Here is a 21,294-nt window from a genome sequence, read left to right on the forward strand (position 1 = left end):
TGCGGTTAATGCTGAGGCAGCTGAGGCAACTAAGCAGCTGTGGCAAAGGAGAAATCAACAGGTCAACATTACGCATTTTTAAATCTTGCTGTCAAGTCCATGATCCCATAGGACAGGGGTGTCCAACTCTGGTGCTTCAGATGTTCATGGACTACAATTCCCTGCTGATGAGAATTGTAGTCCATGAAGCATAAGCATAAGCATTTTATTGTCATTGTGCACGCACAACGAAATTTACAGCAGCATTCCCTCGCATGCAACAACACACAATTTCAGGACTCCATAGCATTCCCCATCCTCACTTTCGGGCTTCCACTCCATCCTTCCCTACACAGCCTCTAACAACATTATCAACAACAAAGCCGCGGAGTTCAGCATCGCCACAGCTCTAGAGTAGAAGCTGTCTCTAAGCCTCTTTGTCCTAGTTTTGATAGACCTGTATCAAGCCTGGCCAGATGGTAAATAGTTCAAAAAGAGAGTGTGCTGGATGAGACGGGTCTCTCAGAATATTCTTGGGCTTCCCTTTAGGCTTCGGGAATTATAGAGTTCTTCCAAGGAGGGGAGAGGGTGTTTCGATAATCCTCTGTGCAGTAGTGATCACCCTTTGGAGCGCCTTCCTATCTGCCACTGTGCAACTGGAGAACCATACACAGATGCAGTAGGTCAAGACACTCTCTATAGCACAGCGGTAAAAGGACACCAGGAGTTTTCCATTCAGTTGTTGTTTCCTTAAAAGTCTTAGATAGTACAGTCTTTGCTGGGCCTTCTTAACCACCTCGGCAGTCTGTACACCCCAGGTCAAGTCCTCTTTAATCATAACGCCCAGAAATTTAAAGCCTAAAGAAAGCCCAAAATATTCTGAGAGACCCGTCTCATCCAGCACACTCTGAAGCACCAGAGTTGGACACCTCTGCTGTAGGCTTTTCAAGGCAAGAGATGAACAGATGCAGTTTTCCCGTCTCCAGGCGCATGCCAACTGGTCACAGAGGGGGGCAGAGAATCACCCCTACACCCCTACCCTCAGCCGGGACCCGCCAGGCTGCTCCTTCGGCTGGTGGAGTAGCCTGGCGGGGCCGAGGGGCACCTGACAGCCCAGCCAGGTAAGTGGGGGGTGGGGGCACCCAGAGCAGGTTTTGCCCTGGGTGCTGTTTCCCCCCGCCCCCACACCTCTGGTGCAAAGGATGGCTTCTGTTTCACAGGCTTAGGCATCAACTGGTGGTAGGATTGCCAATCCCCAGGTGAGGCCTGGAAATCTTCCAGGATTACACTTGATCCTCAGACTACAGAGATCAGTCCTCCTAGAGCAGACCTGGGCATTATACGGCCTGCCTCTGCACAGATACCCTGGATTACCTTGTCAGCCTCCCTAACCAGAGCAGATCATGAGAAGTGATGAGAACGGGTTAATCCGAGCTCTTCAAAGCATCAAAAACGTCAATTCCAACCACTAAAAATTTGTTTTAAAAACGTGCGCTTCCGTCTAATAGTCAAGAGCCGGAACATGGAGCAAGCCCATACAATCTGGGGTGACACGATCCAAAGCAAATCCCGGCTAAGTCTCACCTTCATTATAGTAGTGGAGTTAAAAGGGGTGCAGGAGATTCCAAAAGCAGTGTTTTGGAACGAATTAAAGTTAAAAAGGGTTCAATTCTTTTCTTCCAAAAGAAGGAAAAGACACGGGCTGGGGTGTTTACATTTGCCCCACAAGCTGTGACTGTAGTTGGCACTCCCAGGTGAGAAAATATATATATATTTGAGAGAGCCAACATGGCATAGCGGTTCAGAGCTGTGGACTGTAATCTGGGGGACGGGGTCCGATTCCCCGCTGCCAGTGGCGGACCTGCAGAAAACGAGCCCCGGAGCAAGTTCTGAAACTGCACCCTCCCCCCAAATTGTGCCCTGGGGAGGAGCGGAGGGAAAGGGTGCCCTCAGCTTCTTGGCCACTTCTCTGGCAGGTGGGCAGAGGCTGGTGGGTGGGGGCACAGGAGAAGGCGGGGGCAGCAGGCAATGCAAAGCAGATCTCATGGGGGGAAGGGGGGGCAGTTTTTGTATGCACGGGGCCGGGAGTTATCCAAAAGTAAACTCTGGGATGGTCTGTAGGAAAATGTTCTTACTGTCCTCGTTTTGCCGACTGGTCCAGTTTCCAGAAGATTTATAATGTATGGACCTGTCTCAGAGAACATGTAAAAGAGGATGGAGAACAAATAAGGGATGCTTTGCCTCAGAGTGTAGTGATTAGACAGATTTGTATAGGAGAGGTCTCTCAAGAGTTATTATTCAAAATAGTTTCTTGCATCAAGAGACGTTTGCTTACACTGGAAGAAAGCAGCTCTGCCATGACAGAATAAGTACATAGAATCCACCCCCACAAGACTCTCGATATCAGCTTATGGGGTAGAGCAATGGGAACAAAAGCTGTTACTATCTCATCCTCCAGTTGGCAGTTATCTGACTCAGAATTCTATATCGGATACATTTTTTTTGGTCTGATCCAGCAGGATCCTTGTTTTCTTCAGATGCTATGATTTCATTATGGATCTCTTGCCTTGAGATCCCATTGCTTGCCGCTGCCTCGGTGGAAAAATGGACCAAAAACTTGGCCGCATTACAGGCACGGTGACCCCTTTCACTTCACACACCTGCCACTTAATACAACATTAAAACTACTAGCCCCTATGGATAGAGCACCTGCAAAAATATCCCTCAGGCTAGGTCCAAAGGCTACACAAATAGCCTGTTTCTTTCACCGCCAGATTCTGGATATTTTGCTCTCTTGAATGCTGACTTCCAAACTCAAGGGTTTGGTAGCATATGAATTCCCCCCTTCCCAATGGCATCATTTCAGATTTACTCTATGCAGCCCCAAGCACCTGCCCACAATCCTCTCAATTCAACACTTCCAGCAGAAAAGCAGTGATTTTCTTTTCATGACAGCCACTCTTCCTTATCTGCTGAGCTCTGTTTCTTTTCCCTTTCCTCGCGACTCAAAGCAGACGTACGTCTGGATGGTACTGTTGGGGAGATCCCCTCTCCGAAAGCTGACCGTGGCCAAGGATTGAAGGACCGCCAATAATGTGCCATACAGAGGTGTATTTAGTAAAAATGTAGCCTGGAGCAAAATCACAGCCCCTCCGTATGGGCGGCTGCCACACTCCCCCCGACTCCCAACAACCAAACAACTGGGGTACTGTGTGGTTTCCGGGCTGTATGGCCGTGTTCTAGCAGCATTCTCTCCTGACGTTTCGCCTGCATCTGTGGCTGGCATCTTCAGAGGATATCCTTTTTGTTCTTACTTATCCTGTAATACTTATGCTGCTAGAACACGGCCATACAGCCCGGAAACCACACAGCATCCCAGTGATTCTGGCCATGAAAGCCTTCGACAACCAAACAACTTTTTTTGCACCAGGTCTTGAAGTCATTGTATGGACCCAGAGGGAAGAAGGAGGGGTGTGGGGGGAAAGTTTCCACCCCCATGTGAGTAAATGGCCACAGCCCTGGGACATTTGATCACATCTGTTCCCCTGGGGGGGGGTACGCCCCTGGTGCCAGGCCTTAGGACTGTGGTGGTGAACCTTTGGCACTCCAGATGTTATAGACTACAATTCCCATCAGCCCCTGCCAGCATGGCCAACTGGCTGATGGGAATTGTAGTCCATAACATCTGCAGTGCCAAAGGTTCGCCACCACTGCCTTCAGATAACCTGCCCTGATAGTCATATATTGTGGGTGGTAAATGAAGTCAGGAGCAAGATAAGGCTGACAAACAAGAGCCAGAAGAAGGGCAGAGGCAAGCCAGATGACAGGGAAAGGAGAGCACCAGGAAAGCCAGAGCCCAAAGTTCAGGGCCCATTGTGGCCTTGGGCAAGGGACCCCGACACAGGGCCCAGGGGCACCCGCAAACACCTTTCTTGGTGTCTGTCAAATGTTTTGAGAAGGAGGATGAGGCCAGGTGGAGCTCCTGCAAGCCAGAGTTTTTGACTGGATATCTGATCAGCAGCGTAGTTCAAAGAATGTTGTTTTGGTGGCATCTGCTGGTTTTATTTTCTCTCTTGCTCCCCGTTCCCAGAATACTGTAAAAAATTATGTCTCAGGCTTCTTCTGGGTGGGGGTCTATGTACACCTCTCACCCACAGGGGCCGCTGTGTGGTTGCGCTCGCCACTCTGTATCCGAATTTCAAAGGTGCCCGCAGGCTCAATAACCTCTGGTCTGAGGTTTTGCCCATCTGAGCAGAAATGTCAACACCCCTGGAAACGAGGACTCAGACCCTGACGCTGATCCAGAGATGGGGCCTGAAGGAGAAGAAACCATTCAGCTGAGAGATAACGGCCTTTTCCGCACAAGCCGTTTAGAAGGCCTGGCACCCCTTGCTTGCTCAGCCTGGATGCAGCAAGAATGCCCCTGTTGGCCTGCTAAGGAGCAGTTCGCCCAAGGGAAACACCTGCACGGCGGAGGTGGCCTCGGGACAGCTTTTCCAGGTCGGCTGGAAGTGTTTGAGGTTGGGGGAGGGGTGGGCTGTTTCCCCTTCTGGGACTGCATAGAAGGGACACATGAAATAGGGGGGTTCTTCTTACCTCTTGCACTCCCTTCATTGCCTCTGCCTAAGAAGCAGAGAGCCGCCAGCCACCATGCCCCCGAGGAGAGGGATTTCACTGCTTGCCCTGGGTGCTATTTATTGTAGATACGCCCGTGTTCCTGTCCTTCAATTTCCCGCACTGGTGCCAGAAATGTTTCATTTACCTTACAGTCCATCTTTTTGGGAAATGCCTTTCACCACCATCTTTTACCCTGAAACGTGTCTGAGCCAGCTTCCCATGCTGCACGGTCATACTTGGAATGTTTTAAATTCCCTGCCGAAAAGCCGGGCCGTTTCCCAGGCCCCTGTGCCATCGCTCAACTTCCCCCTCAAAGCCTAGTCTGCCGTTTCCTCATTTGCTTTTTTAAAAAGACTTTGTTTTGGCACAGCAATAAAGCAATGTTTCGGTGGATTAACAAATAAGAACATAAGAAAGCGCCTGCTGGATCAGACCAGAGTCCATCTAGCCCAAAACTCTGCTACTCACAGTGACCTTTGGGAGCTCATGTGCAGGATGTGAAAGCAATGGCCTTCTGCTGCTGCTGCTGCTCCCGAGCACCTGGTCTGCTAAGGCATTTGCAATCTCAGATCAAGGAGGATCAAGATTGGTAGCCATAGATAGACTTCTCCTCCATAAATCTGCCCTTTTAAAGCTATCCAGGTTAGTGGCCATCACCACCTCCTGTGGCAGCATATTCCAAACACCAATCACACATTGCGTGAAGAAATGTTTCCTTTTATCAGTCCTCATTCTTCCCCCCAGCATTTTCAATGTATGCCCCCTGGTTCTAGTATTGTGAGAAAGAGAGAAAAATTTCTCTCTGTCAACATTTTCTACCCCATGCATAATTTTATAGACTTTAATCATATCCCCCCTCAACTGTCTCCTCTCCAAACTAAAGAGTCCCAAACGCTGCAGCCTCTCCTCATATAAGGAAGGTGCTCCAGTCCCTCAATCATCCTTGTTGCCCTTCTCTGCACTTTTTCTATCTCTCTTTCTCGAGCATCCTTTTTTGAAGAGATGTGGCGACTCAGAACTGGACGACATAGTACTCCAAAGTGTGGTTGCACCACTGCTTCTTATATAAGGGCACGACACAATCTTTGCAGTTTTATTATTAATTCCTTTCATAATTATCCCCTTCCATAGAGTTTCTGCTTTTTTCTGCCAGCTGTTATGCACTGAGTTGACATTCCCATGGAACTATCAACTAAGGAAGCCCAAATCCCTTTCCTGGTCTGTGACTGATAGCACTGGACCCCTGTAGCGTTGCAGTATTGGGATTTTTTTTGGGTTCCCTCAAGTGCAATTCTCATTTTTTACATTTTGCTACACTGAACTGCATTTGCCATTTCTTAGCCCACTCACCTAATTTATCAAGGTCCGCTTGGAGCTCTTTCACAATCCTTTGTGGTTCTCACCACCCTACATAATTTGGTATCATCTGCAAACTTGGCCACCACGCTGCCCACCCCTACTTCCAGGTCATTTATGAATAGGTTAAGGAGCACTGGTCCCAAAACGGATCCTTGGGGGACACCACTCCCTACATCTCTCCATTGTGAGAACTTCCCATTTATACCCACCCTTTGCTTCCTGTTTCTCAACCAGTTTTTAATCCATAGAAGGACTTCCCCTCTTATTCCTTCATTGATGAGTTTTCTCAGTAGTCTCTGGTGAGGAACTTTGTCAAAAGCCTTTTGGAAATCCAAGTAGATAATGTCCACTGGTCAGGGGCGTACCTAGGCAAACTGGCGCCAGACTTTCAAGGTGCCTTGAAGGCCTTGAGTAATAGCATCCAAGCTTGGTGAGCTTTGCTTCTGGAGTGGGGGGGGGAGTTGAGAGAGTTATGAGAGAACTCAGCCCACAGGCTTTCATGTGCAGGAGCGGGGAAACAAAATAAGCCTTTTGGGGGCCCATAAAATTGAACCCCCAGAAGCAAAGGTCTCCAAACCTGGATGCTATTACCAGGAGGCCCTCCTGGAGCCACCCTGAAAGTCTGGTGCCTCTATCTTCAAAAATGTGCAGCCTGCCTACACACTCAGAAATTCCCCATTGGCTACAGTGGAGCAAAGTCACTGCAAAACGAAGAATCTTGGGCAAATTTATTGGGGTGCCTGGAAGGGGTGTATTTTTAAAGCTAGTGACACCAAATTTTCAGGGTATCATCTGGTAACTATTCTTATGATTCCACCCAAGTTTGGTGAAGTTATGTTCAGGGGGACCAAAGTTATGGTCCATCAAATGGGTAGCCCCCATCTCAGTTAGCTCCCATTGAAAACAATGGGGATGGGGCACCCCCTTTGGAGGTCCATAACTTTGCTGCCCCTGAACCAAACATCACCAAATTTGGGTGGTATCATCAGGACAGTCTCTAGATGATACTCTGAAATTTTGGTGCCGCTAGCCTTAAAATTGCTCCCCTGCAGGCCGGAACATGAAAGAACACTTAAAAATTTTTAAAACACACAAACGACCCTGAAATGTTGGCGCCCCCCCACGTGACCAAATGGGGGGCGCCCAGGGACATAGGGTACCCCCTGTCCCTAAGCAGGAAGGCTCTGCCACTGGTTCCCCCTTATCCACATGCCTGTTTACACCCTCAAAGAACTATAGTATAGGACTTGCCTCTGCAAAAGCCATGCTGACTCTTCCTCAGTAGGTCTTGCTTTTCTACATGTTTTATAATTTTATCTTTAATGATAGATTCTACTAATTTACCAGGAACAGATGTCAAACTGACTAGCCTGTAATTTCCTGGGTCCCCCCTTAGATCCTTTCTTAAAGATTGGTGTGACATTGGCCGTCTTCCAGTCTTCAGGGATGGAGGCTGATTTCAGCGATAAGTTGCATATTAATGTGAAAAGATCAGCAAGTTTCATGCTTGAGCTCTTTAAGAACTCTTGGGTGAATGCAATCTGGGCCAGGTAGCATTTAATTTATCAATGGATGCCAGAACTTCTTCCTTGTCTACCACTATCTTCGCTAGTTCCTCGGATTCGCCCCCTATGAAGCTTGGTTCAGGTGCAGGAATTTCCCTCACCTCCTGTTGGGTGAAGACAGATGCAAAGAATTCATTCAGCTTCTTTGCAATCTCCCTGTCATCTTTTACCACGCCTTTTGTTCCTTCGTCATCTAAAGGGCCTACTGCTTCCCCAGTTGGCTTCCTACTTTTGATGTACTTGAAGAACTGTTTGTTGCTGGTCTTGACGTTCGCAGCCATGCGTTCCTCATGATCCTTTTTTGCCTCCCTTACAGCTAACTTGCTTTTCTTTTGCCACCATTTGTGTTCCTTCTCGTATTCTTCATCAGTCGAGCTGGACTTCCATTTTCTAAAAGTTGTCTTGTTTCTGATAGTTTCCTCAACCTCCTTTGTTAACCATGGTGGCTTTCTTTGGACTGGGTGCTGACCAGTGAAGCAATGCACCAGCAGACCATCGCTTCAACAAATTACCCCTCCCCCCTACACATACACACGCACGCACACCAGCCGTGAAATGTTTTGAGGTAGTGAGTCGGGACAAACATTGTGTTAAAGGGTAGGAGCCAAAACATTTTCAACATGGGGTAAATGAGGTGTGCTGAAAAGGCCAGTGACTGGGAATGCTGTCCTTATGTCTTACCTGCAAGCAGGTAGCTGTCAGGCTCAACGTGCGTCCTATCTGCATCACTCTGGAAGTCTGAACAGGTGGAAAAAATTGTGTTTGTTAGATCAAGGGTAATATTCTGGAAAGGGATTCAAGGCAAGACTCTAGAGCAGGGGTCCCCGAGCTTTTTCAGCCGGCAGCCACATTTGGAATCCGGACAGGGTGCGGTGGGGTGCAGCCACAAAATGGCTGCTTTAAGAGGCGGTATCAGCCACAAAATGGCTGCCACAGCTTACTTTTAGACCCACACTGAAGATCCTTCTGTGGTGTGGGGGTAGCTGCTCCAAAGCAACATTATTTTAAAATCTGCATGGTAAATCAAAACTCCAATGGCCAATCGGAAGCCTTGCTGGGAAAAGCCCCACCTGGTCCTTTCTAAAAACACTTGGTGGACACTGGGAAAGGTGTCTGTGGGTACCACGGCACCCACTGGCACTACATTGGGGACCCCTGCTCTAGAGGTATGCTCCTCTATAATACAGTAACAAGTTTGAGGTCTCTGCGGTTGAGGCCTCTGCTGGAGAGCAGCTCTTTGAGGTCTTGGTATAGGCCCTTTGCCAGGCAATAGAATATTCTAGAACATAGGTGTCAAACTCGCGGCCCTCCAGATGCTATGGACTACAGTTCCCACCATCCCCTGCCAGCACCATGCTGGCAGGGGATGACGGGAACTGTAGTCCATAACATCTGGAGGGCCGCGAGTTTGACACCTGTGCACTAGAACATGTTGGTACTTCCTTCATTGAAGATTGAGAAGCGAAATTTAGCACCATTTTCAATATTTCAGGGGTGACTGTTTTGTTGATAACTGTTCTTATTACTCCTTTTAACAGAACAATCTTGTGACGGTAAAAAGGACTGGCCCCAATTCCCTGGCATTCTTTGTGTGTCAATAATTATAGGTCCATGTAGAACGAAACTAGATCTTTCTGCCCAATGAAAAGTATTTCTGCCAGTCTCCCTTCAAGCAGGGGCACATCTAGGGAAAATGTAGCCCGTATGGGCGGCCACCCTCCCCCACCACGACCAAGCAACATTTTTGTATGCACCAGGTCATCTCAAAGTCACCATCACATTACAGAACATGCCCCAACTCACAAATCTGAACACAGCAACAGCCAATGGCACACAGTGGAAATAAAAAATTTTGACAACATTTTCTTGTTTTGAAGTCAGTGTATAGACCCAGGAGGAAGGGTGTGAGGGGCGATTTTCCGTCCCCCCCCCCCCATATGACTAAATGGCTGCAGCCTGGGGACATTTGACCCATATGTCCCCCTGGGCGGTACATCCCTGTCTTGAAGGCTTCTGTCCCACTGAGAGTTCTCCCCAAGGCCTACAACAGTGATGGCGAACCTATAGCACGGGTGCCAGAGGTGGCACCTGTAGCCCTCTCTGTGGGCACACGCACACAGAGTTTGTCATGTGGGGGGTGGAAAATCACATCTTGAGTGTGATACACACATCTAGGCTGGCCTGGGCCACTGAGCACGACGTGCGCTCACGGTGGTGAGCAGGGAGGACTCGGCTGGCGGGCCTGGTGCCTGTGCTCTGGGTGGCTGCTGCCCGAGGGGGGGGGGCACGGAGGAGGCAGAGATGCTAGAGAGACACAGAGCAGTGCACACGGGACTTGCTGGAGGCTAGAGCAGGCTAGCCCCTGCTCAAGCAGGTGGGGCGGAGGAAGAGGGAGCCAACCGTTTTTTTCTAAACTAAAACCTCAGCATTCAGGTTAAATTGCCGGGTCGGCACTTTGCGATAAATAAATGGGGTTTGGGTTGCAATTTGGGCACTCGGTCTCAAAAAGGTTCGCCATCACTGGCCTACAAGTTGGTTTTCTGAATCATGTCCAAAGTCTTCTGGAAATCTAAATGCAAGACTGAGACGTATTTATGACAAGGCGAGAGCTTAATTGTGTGAAAAGGCACGTGCCGCAGATGCTTTCATGGAATGAGAAAAAGCTGTTTATTGCGCTCCGTGCGAGCACTCGTAAGTCATTTTGAAAGCATCTGAGACAGCCCTCGAAAAAGGCTGAGGCCCATCAGACATGTACTACTCACCGCCGGTTTGGAAGAAGTCAATTTGCGATCTTTGATTCCCATTCTGTTATTGTTTTTTTTTTTTTAATCATCCTGTTTTCTCCATTGTAATTGTTTTCTGGACTGCAACATATTTATCTTGCGTATCTAGCGAAAGGTCGGCTTTTGCTTGCCAAGGTGTGGGGTGTTGCTGGTCACATGATCAGGGGGGCGTTCCCCTTTTGGTTGGGCCTATCGGTATTGTGCTGTGACTAGACATTTGAATATTCGCAGTTGAGTGTAGCTGCGTGCAACTTGCGTTTGCTCCCTTCATCGCCGTCCATCCTCCATTTTAGATGCCCCCCAAACTTTCCCAGTAGAAATATCCATTTTGTGCAGTTTCCCCCTGTAGTTTTAATTTTTTTTATTTCAACATTCTTGTATCAGAGCTATCATTATTTCAATAGATCTAATATGGTACAAATTCCTGAAGTTGAAATAAAGTTTTTAAAAGCCCTTCTGGTCACTGGGGAGGGTGAAAGCAGAGCGGAGCGAGGCGGCGACATTTGTTTTGTCTTGCCTTCGAAGCAGGGGGAAAGGCCGCACTTTGCCTGCTCTCGCAAACAGCAGGGATTACGGGATCTGCCGCGCATTGAGTGCGAGGGGAGGGAAAAGGCGTCTGTAACGGAAGCTCTGCCCCAAAGAGAATCTCCCTTCAGCATGGGGCAGTGTATAATTGCCTTGTTCTGTTTCTGCAGAAGGGAAGGCTAGATCAATTGGGCTTAAATGACAGGAGGGGAGGAGATTCTGGGGCAAGTTTTAGGGTAAACAGATCTGCCAGCTAAGGACCCTCTGCAGCCCTGTGAGAGTAGCCAGAAGCACACCAATACTCCCCTCTACCTGCACACTGCAGGGAAAGTCGGCTGGAATGAGCAAACCTTTCAAGAAAAATTGCCTTCTGTTATCAGGCACAGCGAGGATTCTTTGGAAACACCACCGAACGACAGCGCCTCTGAAACAGTCTTCCCTGGGAGTATCGCCTGACACTTTTCGTTATTCTCGTTTAGGCTCCGGGCCAAGACACCCCCCCCCCCCCCACGTAAGACATTTGGCGTATTTGTTTAGCTCTGATCTTCTCTGCTTTCTGAGTGATTTATTGAACTCTCTGCTGCCGTCTCAATGTTAACGACTCTGGCTCTGTGCGTGTGGTTTTTAAAATGCATATCCCCCTCGCTTTTCGCTGCTGATTATTTTATTAGCATGTCTCTAACTCGATTTGGGGAAAGGACTGAGACGGTTTCAAAGAAACAATTAAAAAAATACTGCACCAGCAAGATGATCGACTCAGATCTAGGCTTGAGTTGCGTGAAGGTGTAGAATCATAGAATCATATTTATTTATTTATGGGTTTTATATACTGCTCTACCCCCGAAGGGCTCTGAGTGGTGTACAACACAACTTCTACACGGTGTACAATAACCCATACAAACAACCCCATTAAAATTAATTAAAACACAGCGATAAGATTAACAAAGACGGCGTCACGCAGTAACCCCAAATAAAATCCTCCAGAGAGGGGGAAAGCAAAACAGAGAAGTGGGTCCCGCAGATGACAATGGGAACTCCGGACCAGAGGAATAAAAAGGGAGGGACACTCTCAGCGACTGGACACTCCAAAAGCCCGGCGGAACAACTCAGTCCTACAGGCCCTGCAGAATTCGCCAAGATCCCGCAGGGCCCGGACAGCTGGAGGGAGAGTGTTCCACCAGGCAGGGGCCAGGGCTGAAAAGGCCCTGGCCCAAGTGGAGGCCAGTCACATCATTGAGGGGCCAGGAACCACCAGCAAATTGGCCTCTGCTGAGCGCAGAGGCCGGGTAGGGACATATGGGGTAATGCGGTCCTGAAGGTACAAGGGTCCCAGGCCGGTTAAGGCCTTAAAGGTTAACACCCACACCTTGAGGATGATTCGGAACTCGACTGGAAGCCAATGCAGGCGGCGCAACACAGGTTGGATATGATCACAGAAGGCGCCCCCTGTGAGCAACCATGCTGCCTGCAACCTGGAAGAGACCCCAAGGGCCATCCAGTCCAACCCCCTGCAGTGCAGGAACACACAATCAAAGCACTTCCGACAGATGGCCATCCAGCCTCTTTAAAAACCTCCAAAGAAGGAGACTCTACCAAGGTAGTGCATTCCACTGTCGAACAGCCCTTACTGATAGAAAGTTTTTCCTAATGTTTAGATGGAATCTCTTTTCCTTCACCTTGAACCCATTCCTCCTGGTCCTAGTCTCTGGAGCAGCAGAAAACAAGCTATCTCCCTCACCAACATGACATCCCTTCATATATCTAAACATGGCTATCATGTCACCTCTTAACCTTCTCCTCACCAAACTAAGCATACCCAGCTCCCTAAGTCCCTCCTTGTAGGGCGTGGATTTGGAGAAACTTTAGGAGAGGTCTACCAATGGTGAGAGGAGTATGACAACAGTACCAGTTACTAGGAGCTGGTTACAAGTTACAAGGAAGGGCTTTCCCTCGCTAGAGGTTTTTAGATTCTGGACAGCCACCTGTCCGGATGCTGTACCTTTGGATTTCCAGAATTGAACAGGTGCTTACACTAGAGCAGTGGTGGCGAACCTATGGCACGGGTGCCAGAGGTGGCACTCAGAGCCCTCTCTGTGGGCACACATGCAGAGATTGTCATGTGAGGGGGCGGAAAATCACCCACCCACCCACACACACACATCTAGGCTGGCCTAGGCACGATCCTTTACCTGGGAGTAAACTCAGTCGCTGGCAATGGGGCTTGCTTCTGAGTAAACCCTCCTAGGGTCGTGATTCACCCATTCGAAGTGTTGCACGATTGCTTCACCAAGCTTACTCCTGAGTAATGTGCAGCTCAGAACCAACTATTTTTTCTAAACAAAAACCTCAGTATCCAGGTTAAATTGTCAGTGTGGGCACATACTGCACATTAAATTGCATTCATATATACCTCATGTATAAGCTCTGAATCCCCTTTTCAGCACATTTTTAATGCTGAAAAGCCCCTCGACTTATATATCGTGAGTCATTAAAATTTTTTGTGTGCAAGTTTTTTACTTAATGCCGACCAGCAGTGGGTGGCAGTTTTTATTAGCAACATCAAATTAAATTCAGGGTACCCTCAGAAGACACTCCTGATGACACCACAGCCAAGTTTGGTAAAGTTTGGTTCAGGGGGTCCAAAGTTATGGACCCCCAAAGGAGGTGCCCACCTACATTCCCCCATTAGTTTTCAATGGGGAGCTATTAGGTAAATGGGGCTACTATTTTGGGGTCTAGTCCATTGTAAACCTGGCTGGTCTCATCAGGAGAGTCTCTTTATGATACCAGCCAGGTTCTGGTGAAGTTTGGGGTCAGGGGATCCAAAGTTATTGATCCCTCAGCTGGGTGCTGCCCCATCCCCCATTGTTTGCTAAATGGAAGCCAATAGTGTAGATTTTCCATTTCTGATAGCAATATCCCTCTTAAAAATCTAAGTTGGAGCTTCACATTCTGGTCATGCTACAGATGATGATGAGGAATCAAGTTTTGAAGGATTTTAACTCTTGGGTTTTAGCTTAGTTGCTGATTGAGCTTCAAGGTTTTGTACCTTTTTTTAAAGTTATTGTTGATACCCATATTGTTCTGTTGACCCTCCTTCTTCCATTTTACAGGAGCCAGTTTACTGTTTTTCTTTGAAATAAATATTCAAAAACACTTAACCTACTGATGCCTCATAATTGATGTAATTTTATTGGTGCATCTATTTGTTATTTTTGAAATTCTACCAGCAGCTGCTAGTGAATTTCTCACCCTCGACTTCTATAATGCATGAAATCAATGAGTTTTCCCAGTTTTTTGTGGTAAAATTAGGTACCTCGACTTATATGCGGGTCGACTCATACACGAGTATATACGGTAATTGGTTTTGGTTGCAATTTGGGCACTCGGTCTCGAAAAGGTTCGCCATCACTGTACTAGAGGGCCTGGTGAAGGCTTCTTTGGAGTCTATTATTCTCCTTCCAAAATGAACCGAATGGATTAATTTGTCTCCTGAACCAAACTAGTTCAGTTGGTTTGATCTCGGCATATTTCACCCCCACCCTCCTTCAATTAGCTTATTTTGTACCTCCTTTCCAGCGTACATTTGTTCACAAGGGCCTGTGACCAGAACTGACGTAGCACCACCTTGAATTTGGATGTTATAGTTCCCCTAAGCAAAGGGGGGGGGGGGGGGAACCCTGCCTTCCATTAAGACTGCACCTGGTAGCTACGTCTATGAACCAAAATGCTGAAACCAATCTCAGGAAATCCTTCTCTTCTGCCATTTTTAGCAGATAAGCCCCTGCCAGAGGACACAGCTCTGTTCCTGGTCAAAAGCATGAAATCACACTTGATAGTATGGAATTTCATCGCCTTGCTCAGCTTTAGCCCTGCCGAAGATGCTGATTTTTCTTGGCATCAACTGCGGCTCCTAACTTTGGTGTTAACAGAACGTTATTATTTTTTATTATTGCTGTTTCTCAGATTTACTACCCTGCCATTTCCCAGCAACAATCCATCATAAAACTGGTTCACAATAACAATTCTAATCTATAATCGTCTAAGCCAGTGTTTCCCAACCTTTTCGACGTCGCGGTACCCTTGACCTTGCTCTTCGTATCTCAGGGTACCCTTGAGGTTCATTGGATTTTTTTTTTGCATTTTTAAGGGTTTTTTCCTTTTTTGGCCTGTAGGTGGGGGGAGTGGCAAGCAGGGGGAGGGGAGGGAAAGCAGCATTGACAGCCGCGTTGTTTGTTTGCCTACATTCGGCATGGATTTGGGGGGATTTAAAGGGAAAGCTCCCTTTAAATCTACCCTCCCAATCCACACTGCATTTACGCAAATAAAACAATGCTGTTTTAAATGTTGTTTAAAGGAAGCCCATGAGGTTTCCAAACCCCAAGCCCCTTCAAAATCCATTTGATTCTGGGGTGGGGGTGGGGGGTAGGCGGTAGCATTGTCAGGGTACCCCTGGGACGTGCTCATGGTACCCCAGGGTACCACGGAACACTGGTTGAGAATCACTGGTCTAAGCCTTTGGAACGTCGGTCAACAAACCCTGAGCGAATCACCGCACCAGACTCATTGGCAGCCAGGTCCTTTGAGTCCTGCGCAGCGATTGGCCAACTCTCCCGTGTGGCAGCGGGGCAGCGGCAGCTTTCCTAACCACTGCTACGTCTGTCCCGTCCCGGTTCTCCCACCCACCCTTTCCCAATTCCCAAACAATAACCCAGGCAGCCCCACAAGTACCCTCCTGATTCCCCGATCCACCCTTTCCCAGACAGAGATGGGGGGAGTGGGCCTGCATGTGGGATAGGGCCCCCGACCTCCCTTCCTGAGGGCCTCAGGAAGCAATGTGGGGGGAGAAGAGGCCACAAAACAGCAAGTTGGGCTGTCTCCCCCCTCCATTTTTCAAGGCTCCTGGACTTTGGGAAGCAGGGTGCGGAGGAACGACAGCACAACTGTGCATACAGGACAGAGCTAGCTCCATCCTGCATGCAAGATCGCCCTCCCCACCCCGCTTCCCAAAGCCTGGGGGCCTTGGAAAGCAAGGGGGGAGGGGGAAAGACAGCATGGGGGTGCCTATGGAGATGGGGGACCTCTCCCCATCTTCATAGGCACCCTGGTGGCTTCCTCCACTTAGCAAAGCCTCGATGCAGCTTTATAAACCAGGGATGGGGCTGCGTATGGATTTGGGGGGAACTCTCCACTTCCTCATAGGCACCCTGCTGACTCCCCTTTCCCCCCCATTTGGAAAGCTGGATCCCACCTTTGCAAAGAGGTGGGGGGCCAGCAGGTCCAAGGGGAGAAGGCAGGAGGAGTTGCCCCCCTCAGAGGGCACCATTCCCACCAGCTTTCTACAGCCTGTTGTATTTGTTTGTACAACGGGCTTTACGGCTAGTATTACATAATCCATTAAAACGTTAAAATACAAATATAAATTATCCAGTGGCAACTAATGTTTCCTTCTTGAGTATCTGTTCCCGTTTTTGAAGAACTGTCCCCTATTTGAAGGACCTTCTCCTTTGGTATGTCCCTGTGTGCCAACTACAGTGGCCGGCCTGCCACTGACCAGAGCTTCGGCCGATTCCGTTGTGGCTCCAGCTCTGGGAAACGGACTCTCTGAAGAGGTGAGCCACCCTGGCCTTTGAGATCCTCACAAGGCCTGCCTGTTTGCCAGGGCATTTGAGGGGGTTTGAACCACAGACATCTTTTATGGGGGAGTAGGAGGGATTTGGGGCTTGCTATTTTATCTTTGGTTTCAGCTGGGGATGTTTGAATTATTGCTGTAAACAGCCTTGAACGATTGCTGTAAACAGCCTTGAACGATGAGGAAAGGCAGGATAGGTTTTAAGTAATAAACAAATAAATGCTCCTCTAGATCAGGGGAGTGGTGGCGAACCTTTTGAGTACTCCCTTAGTTATGGGATCATGGACTTCGCCACGCATGGCCAATTGGCCATGCTGGCAGGGGCTGATGGGAATTGTAGTCCATAACATCTGGAGTGCCAAAGGTTCGCCACCACAGCCCTAGAGGCTCCAAATATTTTTCGTGGTGTGTAGGTGATCTTATTGCATCTCCTTTGCACCCGAAGCTGGGGTCCCTGATCTTTTTTACCCTGCCGGCACCTTTGGAATTCTACCACAGAGTGGGGGGGAGCTGTTCAAAATGGCTGCCACAGGAGGCAGATCCAGCCACAAAATGGCTACCTCAGCTTACTTTCAGTCACGCAGTGAAGACCCCTGTGCTTTGGTGGCGGCTGCTACTGAAGCAACGGCCAATCAGAAGCCCTGCTCAGCAAAACTTCCACGTGAAGTCCTCCACTTTCTATAAACCCTTGGTGGGCATCAGAAAAGGCATTGGAAGGTGGGGGAGTGGACCCCAGACTAGATACTCTCTTGTAAAAAATGTAATCAGAAAGCCTCAGAGTTCGCAATTACACACACAAAGGAGGAGGAGGAAGAGGAGGAGGTGGTTTGAATTTACACCCCACCTTTCTCTCCTTTGAGGAAACTCAAAGCGGCTTACAAACTTCCTTCCATTCCTCTCCCCACAACAGACACCTGAGGTAGGTGAGGCTCAGAGAGTCTGGAGAGAACTGTAACTAGCCAGGTGAAGCCGGGTCATGTGTAGGAATGGGGAAACAAACCCAGTTCACCAGATAAGAGTCCGCCGCTCATGTGGAGGAGTGAGGAATCAAACCTGGTTCTCCAGATTAGAGTCCACCACGCTTAACTACTACACCACACTTAAACATTAACATAAGAACATAAGAACTAGCCTGCTGGATCAGACCAGAGTCCAGCACTCTGCTACTCGCAGTGGCCCACCAGGTGCCTTTGGGAGCTCACGTGCAGGAGGTGAAAGCAACGGCCTTCTGCTGCTGCTGCTCCCGATCACCTGGTCTGTTAAGGCATTTGCAATCTGAGATCAAGGAGGATCAAGATTGGTAGCCATAGATCGACTTCTCCTCCATAAATCTGTCCAAGCCCTTTTTAAAGCTATCCAGGTTAGTGGCCATCACCACCTCCTGTGGCAGCATATTCCTTCAGTCTTCATTCCACATGCTGGAAACACCCGTCCTTGATTTTTTTTTTCAGCGCATTTCGCCACAGCGCACGGCATGGAACCTCGCCCTACCAGGAATTGGATAATAAACATCAGAGTTGGAATTAGCAAGCCTGCCTTGACGGTGTTCGACCCTTTAAACAATGAGTCATGTATGTGTTACTTCAATCCAGCCACAGCCAGCGCCAGCTTATTAGTACCAGCGCAGGTGCGTTGCTTTTCGCCTGCAGACAAGGTGGCTTCCGCAGATGTTTCCAATGCTGGTTAATATTGCTCTCCCCCCGCCCCCCACCACCAAACCTTCCAAAGAGATGGAAATTAAAAGCTCCAGGAAACAGTGTGTGTTTGGTTTTTAGCCGCTGTTCCATCGTGGCGCTTGGCAGTACTGTACTCTGTTCACTGTACATACAACACCAGTGGGAATAAGAACCGGTTCAAGTTCTAAGTCGCCATTATTCGGCAAATAGCTTCAAGCCACTGGGGCACAGCTGCATTGGCCCAGCCAGACAGACTCTCCCGGCTATGCTTTGATAGCGCGGGGGCCCCGAAGTGTCAGGATATAGAAAAGGCAGCAGTTGCTGGCTGTGAAAACAGTCTGATGCAAACCAGATGGGGGCTCGCTCCACAGGGCAACACAATACAAAGTGGAAACAATAATCGGGTTCGAACAACGTCAGGCGGCCGCCGCCCGAGAGAGAGTGAACAGAACGCAACAACAGTCAACCGGAGTCGGGGCAAACAAGAAACAGTTGTGTGGCTGCGGCGGGAGGAATTTGGTCCTCCTCAGACTAAACAGAGGTTCGATTCCTAATTCTTACGCTCATTAAATTTGCACCACGGATTACGGGAGCCCTTCCCTTCCTCCAGAACCTTCACGGGGTTGGTTCATTTCACGTCCACGCCGTTTATTCATTTTTGTTCGTTTCAAAACATTCCTGTGCCCCTTTTTGGTAAACGCTTTTGTTTGGATTTATCCTGAAAACTGAGCACAGCGTGGAAGATCTAACTTTTATCTAACGCGTGAAGAAATGTGGTTTTATCGTGCTTGGTTGCTTTTGCCATCAAGGTGCAGCTAGATTTATATTTACTTCGCTGCCGGGGCTTGGTCAAGGCAAGAGATGCCCAGCGGAGCCATGCCACGCCCGCCTCTACTGGAAAAAACTCTAATATTCTTGAGCAGCAGTGGGCGAGGAGGTTAAGGAGCTCGTATCTAATCTGGAGGAACTGGTTTGATTCCCAGGCATTGCCTGAAGGTTGGGGAGGCTTGGATCTAAGACTGAATACTCTTGTAAAAAATGTAATCAGAAAGCCTCAGAGTTCGCAATTACACACACAAAGGAGGAGGAGGAAGAGGAGGAGGTGGTTTGAATTTACACCCCACCTTTCTCTCCTTTGAGGAAACTCAAAGCGGCTTACAAACTTCCTTCCATTCCTCTCCCCACAACAGACACCTGAGGTAGGTGAGGCTCAGAGAGTCTGGAGAGAACTGTAACTAGCCAGGTGAAGCCGGGTCATGTGTAGGAATGGGGAAACAAACCCAGTTCACCAGATAAGAGTCCGCCGCTCATGTGGAGAGTGGCAGAATCAAAACCTGGTTCTCCGAGGATTAGAGTCCACCCGCGTAGCTACTAGCACCACTTCAAAAAAAAAAACAGTAAGCATGAGAACATAGAACTAGCCTGCTGGATCAGACCAGAGTCCAGCACTCTGCACTACTTTCGCCCAGTGGCCCACCAGGTGCCTTTGGGAGCTCAACACGTGCAGGAGGGTGAAAGCAGCTGACCTTCTGCTGCTGCTGCTCCCGATCACCTGGTCTGTTAAGGCATTTGCAATCTGAGATCAAGGAGGATCAAGATTGGTAGCCATAGATCGACTTCTCCTCCATAAATCTGTCCAAGCCCTTTTTAAAGCTATCCAGGTTAGTGGCCATCACCACCTCCTGTGGCAGCATATTCCTTCAGTCTTCATTCCACATGCTGGAAACACCCGTCCTTGATTTTTTTCATGCGATTTCTGCTTACAGCGCACGAAAGCGGGAACCTGTCTACTAGGAATTGGATAATAAACATCAGAGTTGGAATTAGCAAGCCCTCCTTTGATTGTTTCACCTTGAACAATGAGACAGGAAGCATTTTAAATCAAAGCCACGCGTGATCAGGCCAAGCGCTATTGGGTAATCTTCGTTAGTCGCGTTTCGCAGCTTAAGCGACAAAGGTGGCTGTAGAATGCAGCCATAATGCTGAGCTTAATATTGCTCTCCCCAGCCCCCCACCCTTAAAGCCTTCCAAAGAGATGGAAATTAAAAGCTCCAGGAAAGAGTGTGTGTTTGGTTTTTAGCCGCTGTTCCATCGTGGCGCTTGGCAGTACTGTACTCTGTTCACTGTACATACAACACCAGTGGGAATAAGAACCGGTTCCGAGGTTCCTAAAGTGGCCATTATTCGACCAAATAGCTGAAGCCACTGGGGCACCTTTGCATTGAAGCCTCCAGCCAGACAGACTCTCTCCACGGCTATAGCTTTTGAGAGAGAGAAGTAGCTGGCGGGGCCCCGAAGTGTCAGGATATAGAAAAGGCAGCAGTTGCTGGCTGTGAAAACAGTCTGATGCAAACCAGATGGGGGCTCGCTCCACAGGGCAACACAAAGGGGAAAACAATCGGTTCATTCAACAACGTCAGGCGGCCGCCGCCCGAGAGAGAGTGAACAGAACGCAACAACAGTCAACCGGAGTCGGGGCAAACAAGAAACAGTTGTGTGGCTGCGGGGAGGTGGAATCCTCCTCAAGGGCTAAACAGAGGTTCGATCTCTAATTCTTACGGCTCATTAAATTTGCGCACCACGCAGTTACGGGGCAGCCCCGCCCTTCCCCCAGAACCTTCACGGGGTTGGTTCATTTCACGTCCACGCCGTTTATTCATTTTTGTTCGTTTCAAAACATTCCTGTGCCCCTTTTTGGTAAACGCTTTTGTTTGGATTTATCCTGAAAACTGAGCACAGCGTGGAAGATCTAACTTTTATCTAGCATTGAGAGAAATGTGGTTTTATGGGTGTAGTTGCTTTTGCCATCAGGTAAGTGATTTTCACATAGATTACTTGACCTGCCAAGGGTTTCTGTGGGCAAGGGCAAAGAGATGTTCAGGTAAGTGGTGGTTTGCCATTGCATGCCTCTGCTGGAAAAAAACAATATTCGAGGAGCAGCAATTGGCGTGGGAGGTTAGAGCTGGAGTGTAATCTAATCTGGAGGAACCGGGTTTGATTCCCAGCTCTGCCGCCTGAGCTGTGGAGGCTTATCTGGGTTAATTCAGATTAGTCTGTGCACTCCCACACACGCCAGCCAGGTGACCTTGGGCTAGTCACAGCTTCTCAGAGCTCTCTCAGCCCCACCTACCTCACAGGGTGTTTGTTGTGAGGGGGGA

At 48.7% G+C, this 21,294-nt stretch overlaps 1 protein-coding gene across 1 annotated transcript in view; it reads right to left on the reverse strand.

The window, feature by feature from the left end:
• KIAA0586 (KIAA0586 ortholog) overlaps positions 1-21,294 on the reverse strand; it is a 131,240-nt gene that overhangs the window by 6,569 nt on the left and 103,377 nt on the right. The window contains exon 34 of the mRNA XM_048484666.1: positions 8,202-8,258. Within this exon, the coding sequence (XP_048340623.1) occupies positions 8,202-8,258 (57 nt within the window). The remainder of the gene's footprint in view (positions 1-8,201; positions 8,259-21,294) is intronic.

The sequence above is a fragment of the Sphaerodactylus townsendi genome, linkage group LG02, assembly GCF_021028975.2.
Source record: "Sphaerodactylus townsendi isolate TG3544 linkage group LG02, MPM_Stown_v2.3, whole genome shotgun sequence".
NCBI classification, from domain to species: Eukaryota; Metazoa; Chordata; class Lepidosauria; order Squamata; family Sphaerodactylidae; genus Sphaerodactylus; species Sphaerodactylus townsendi.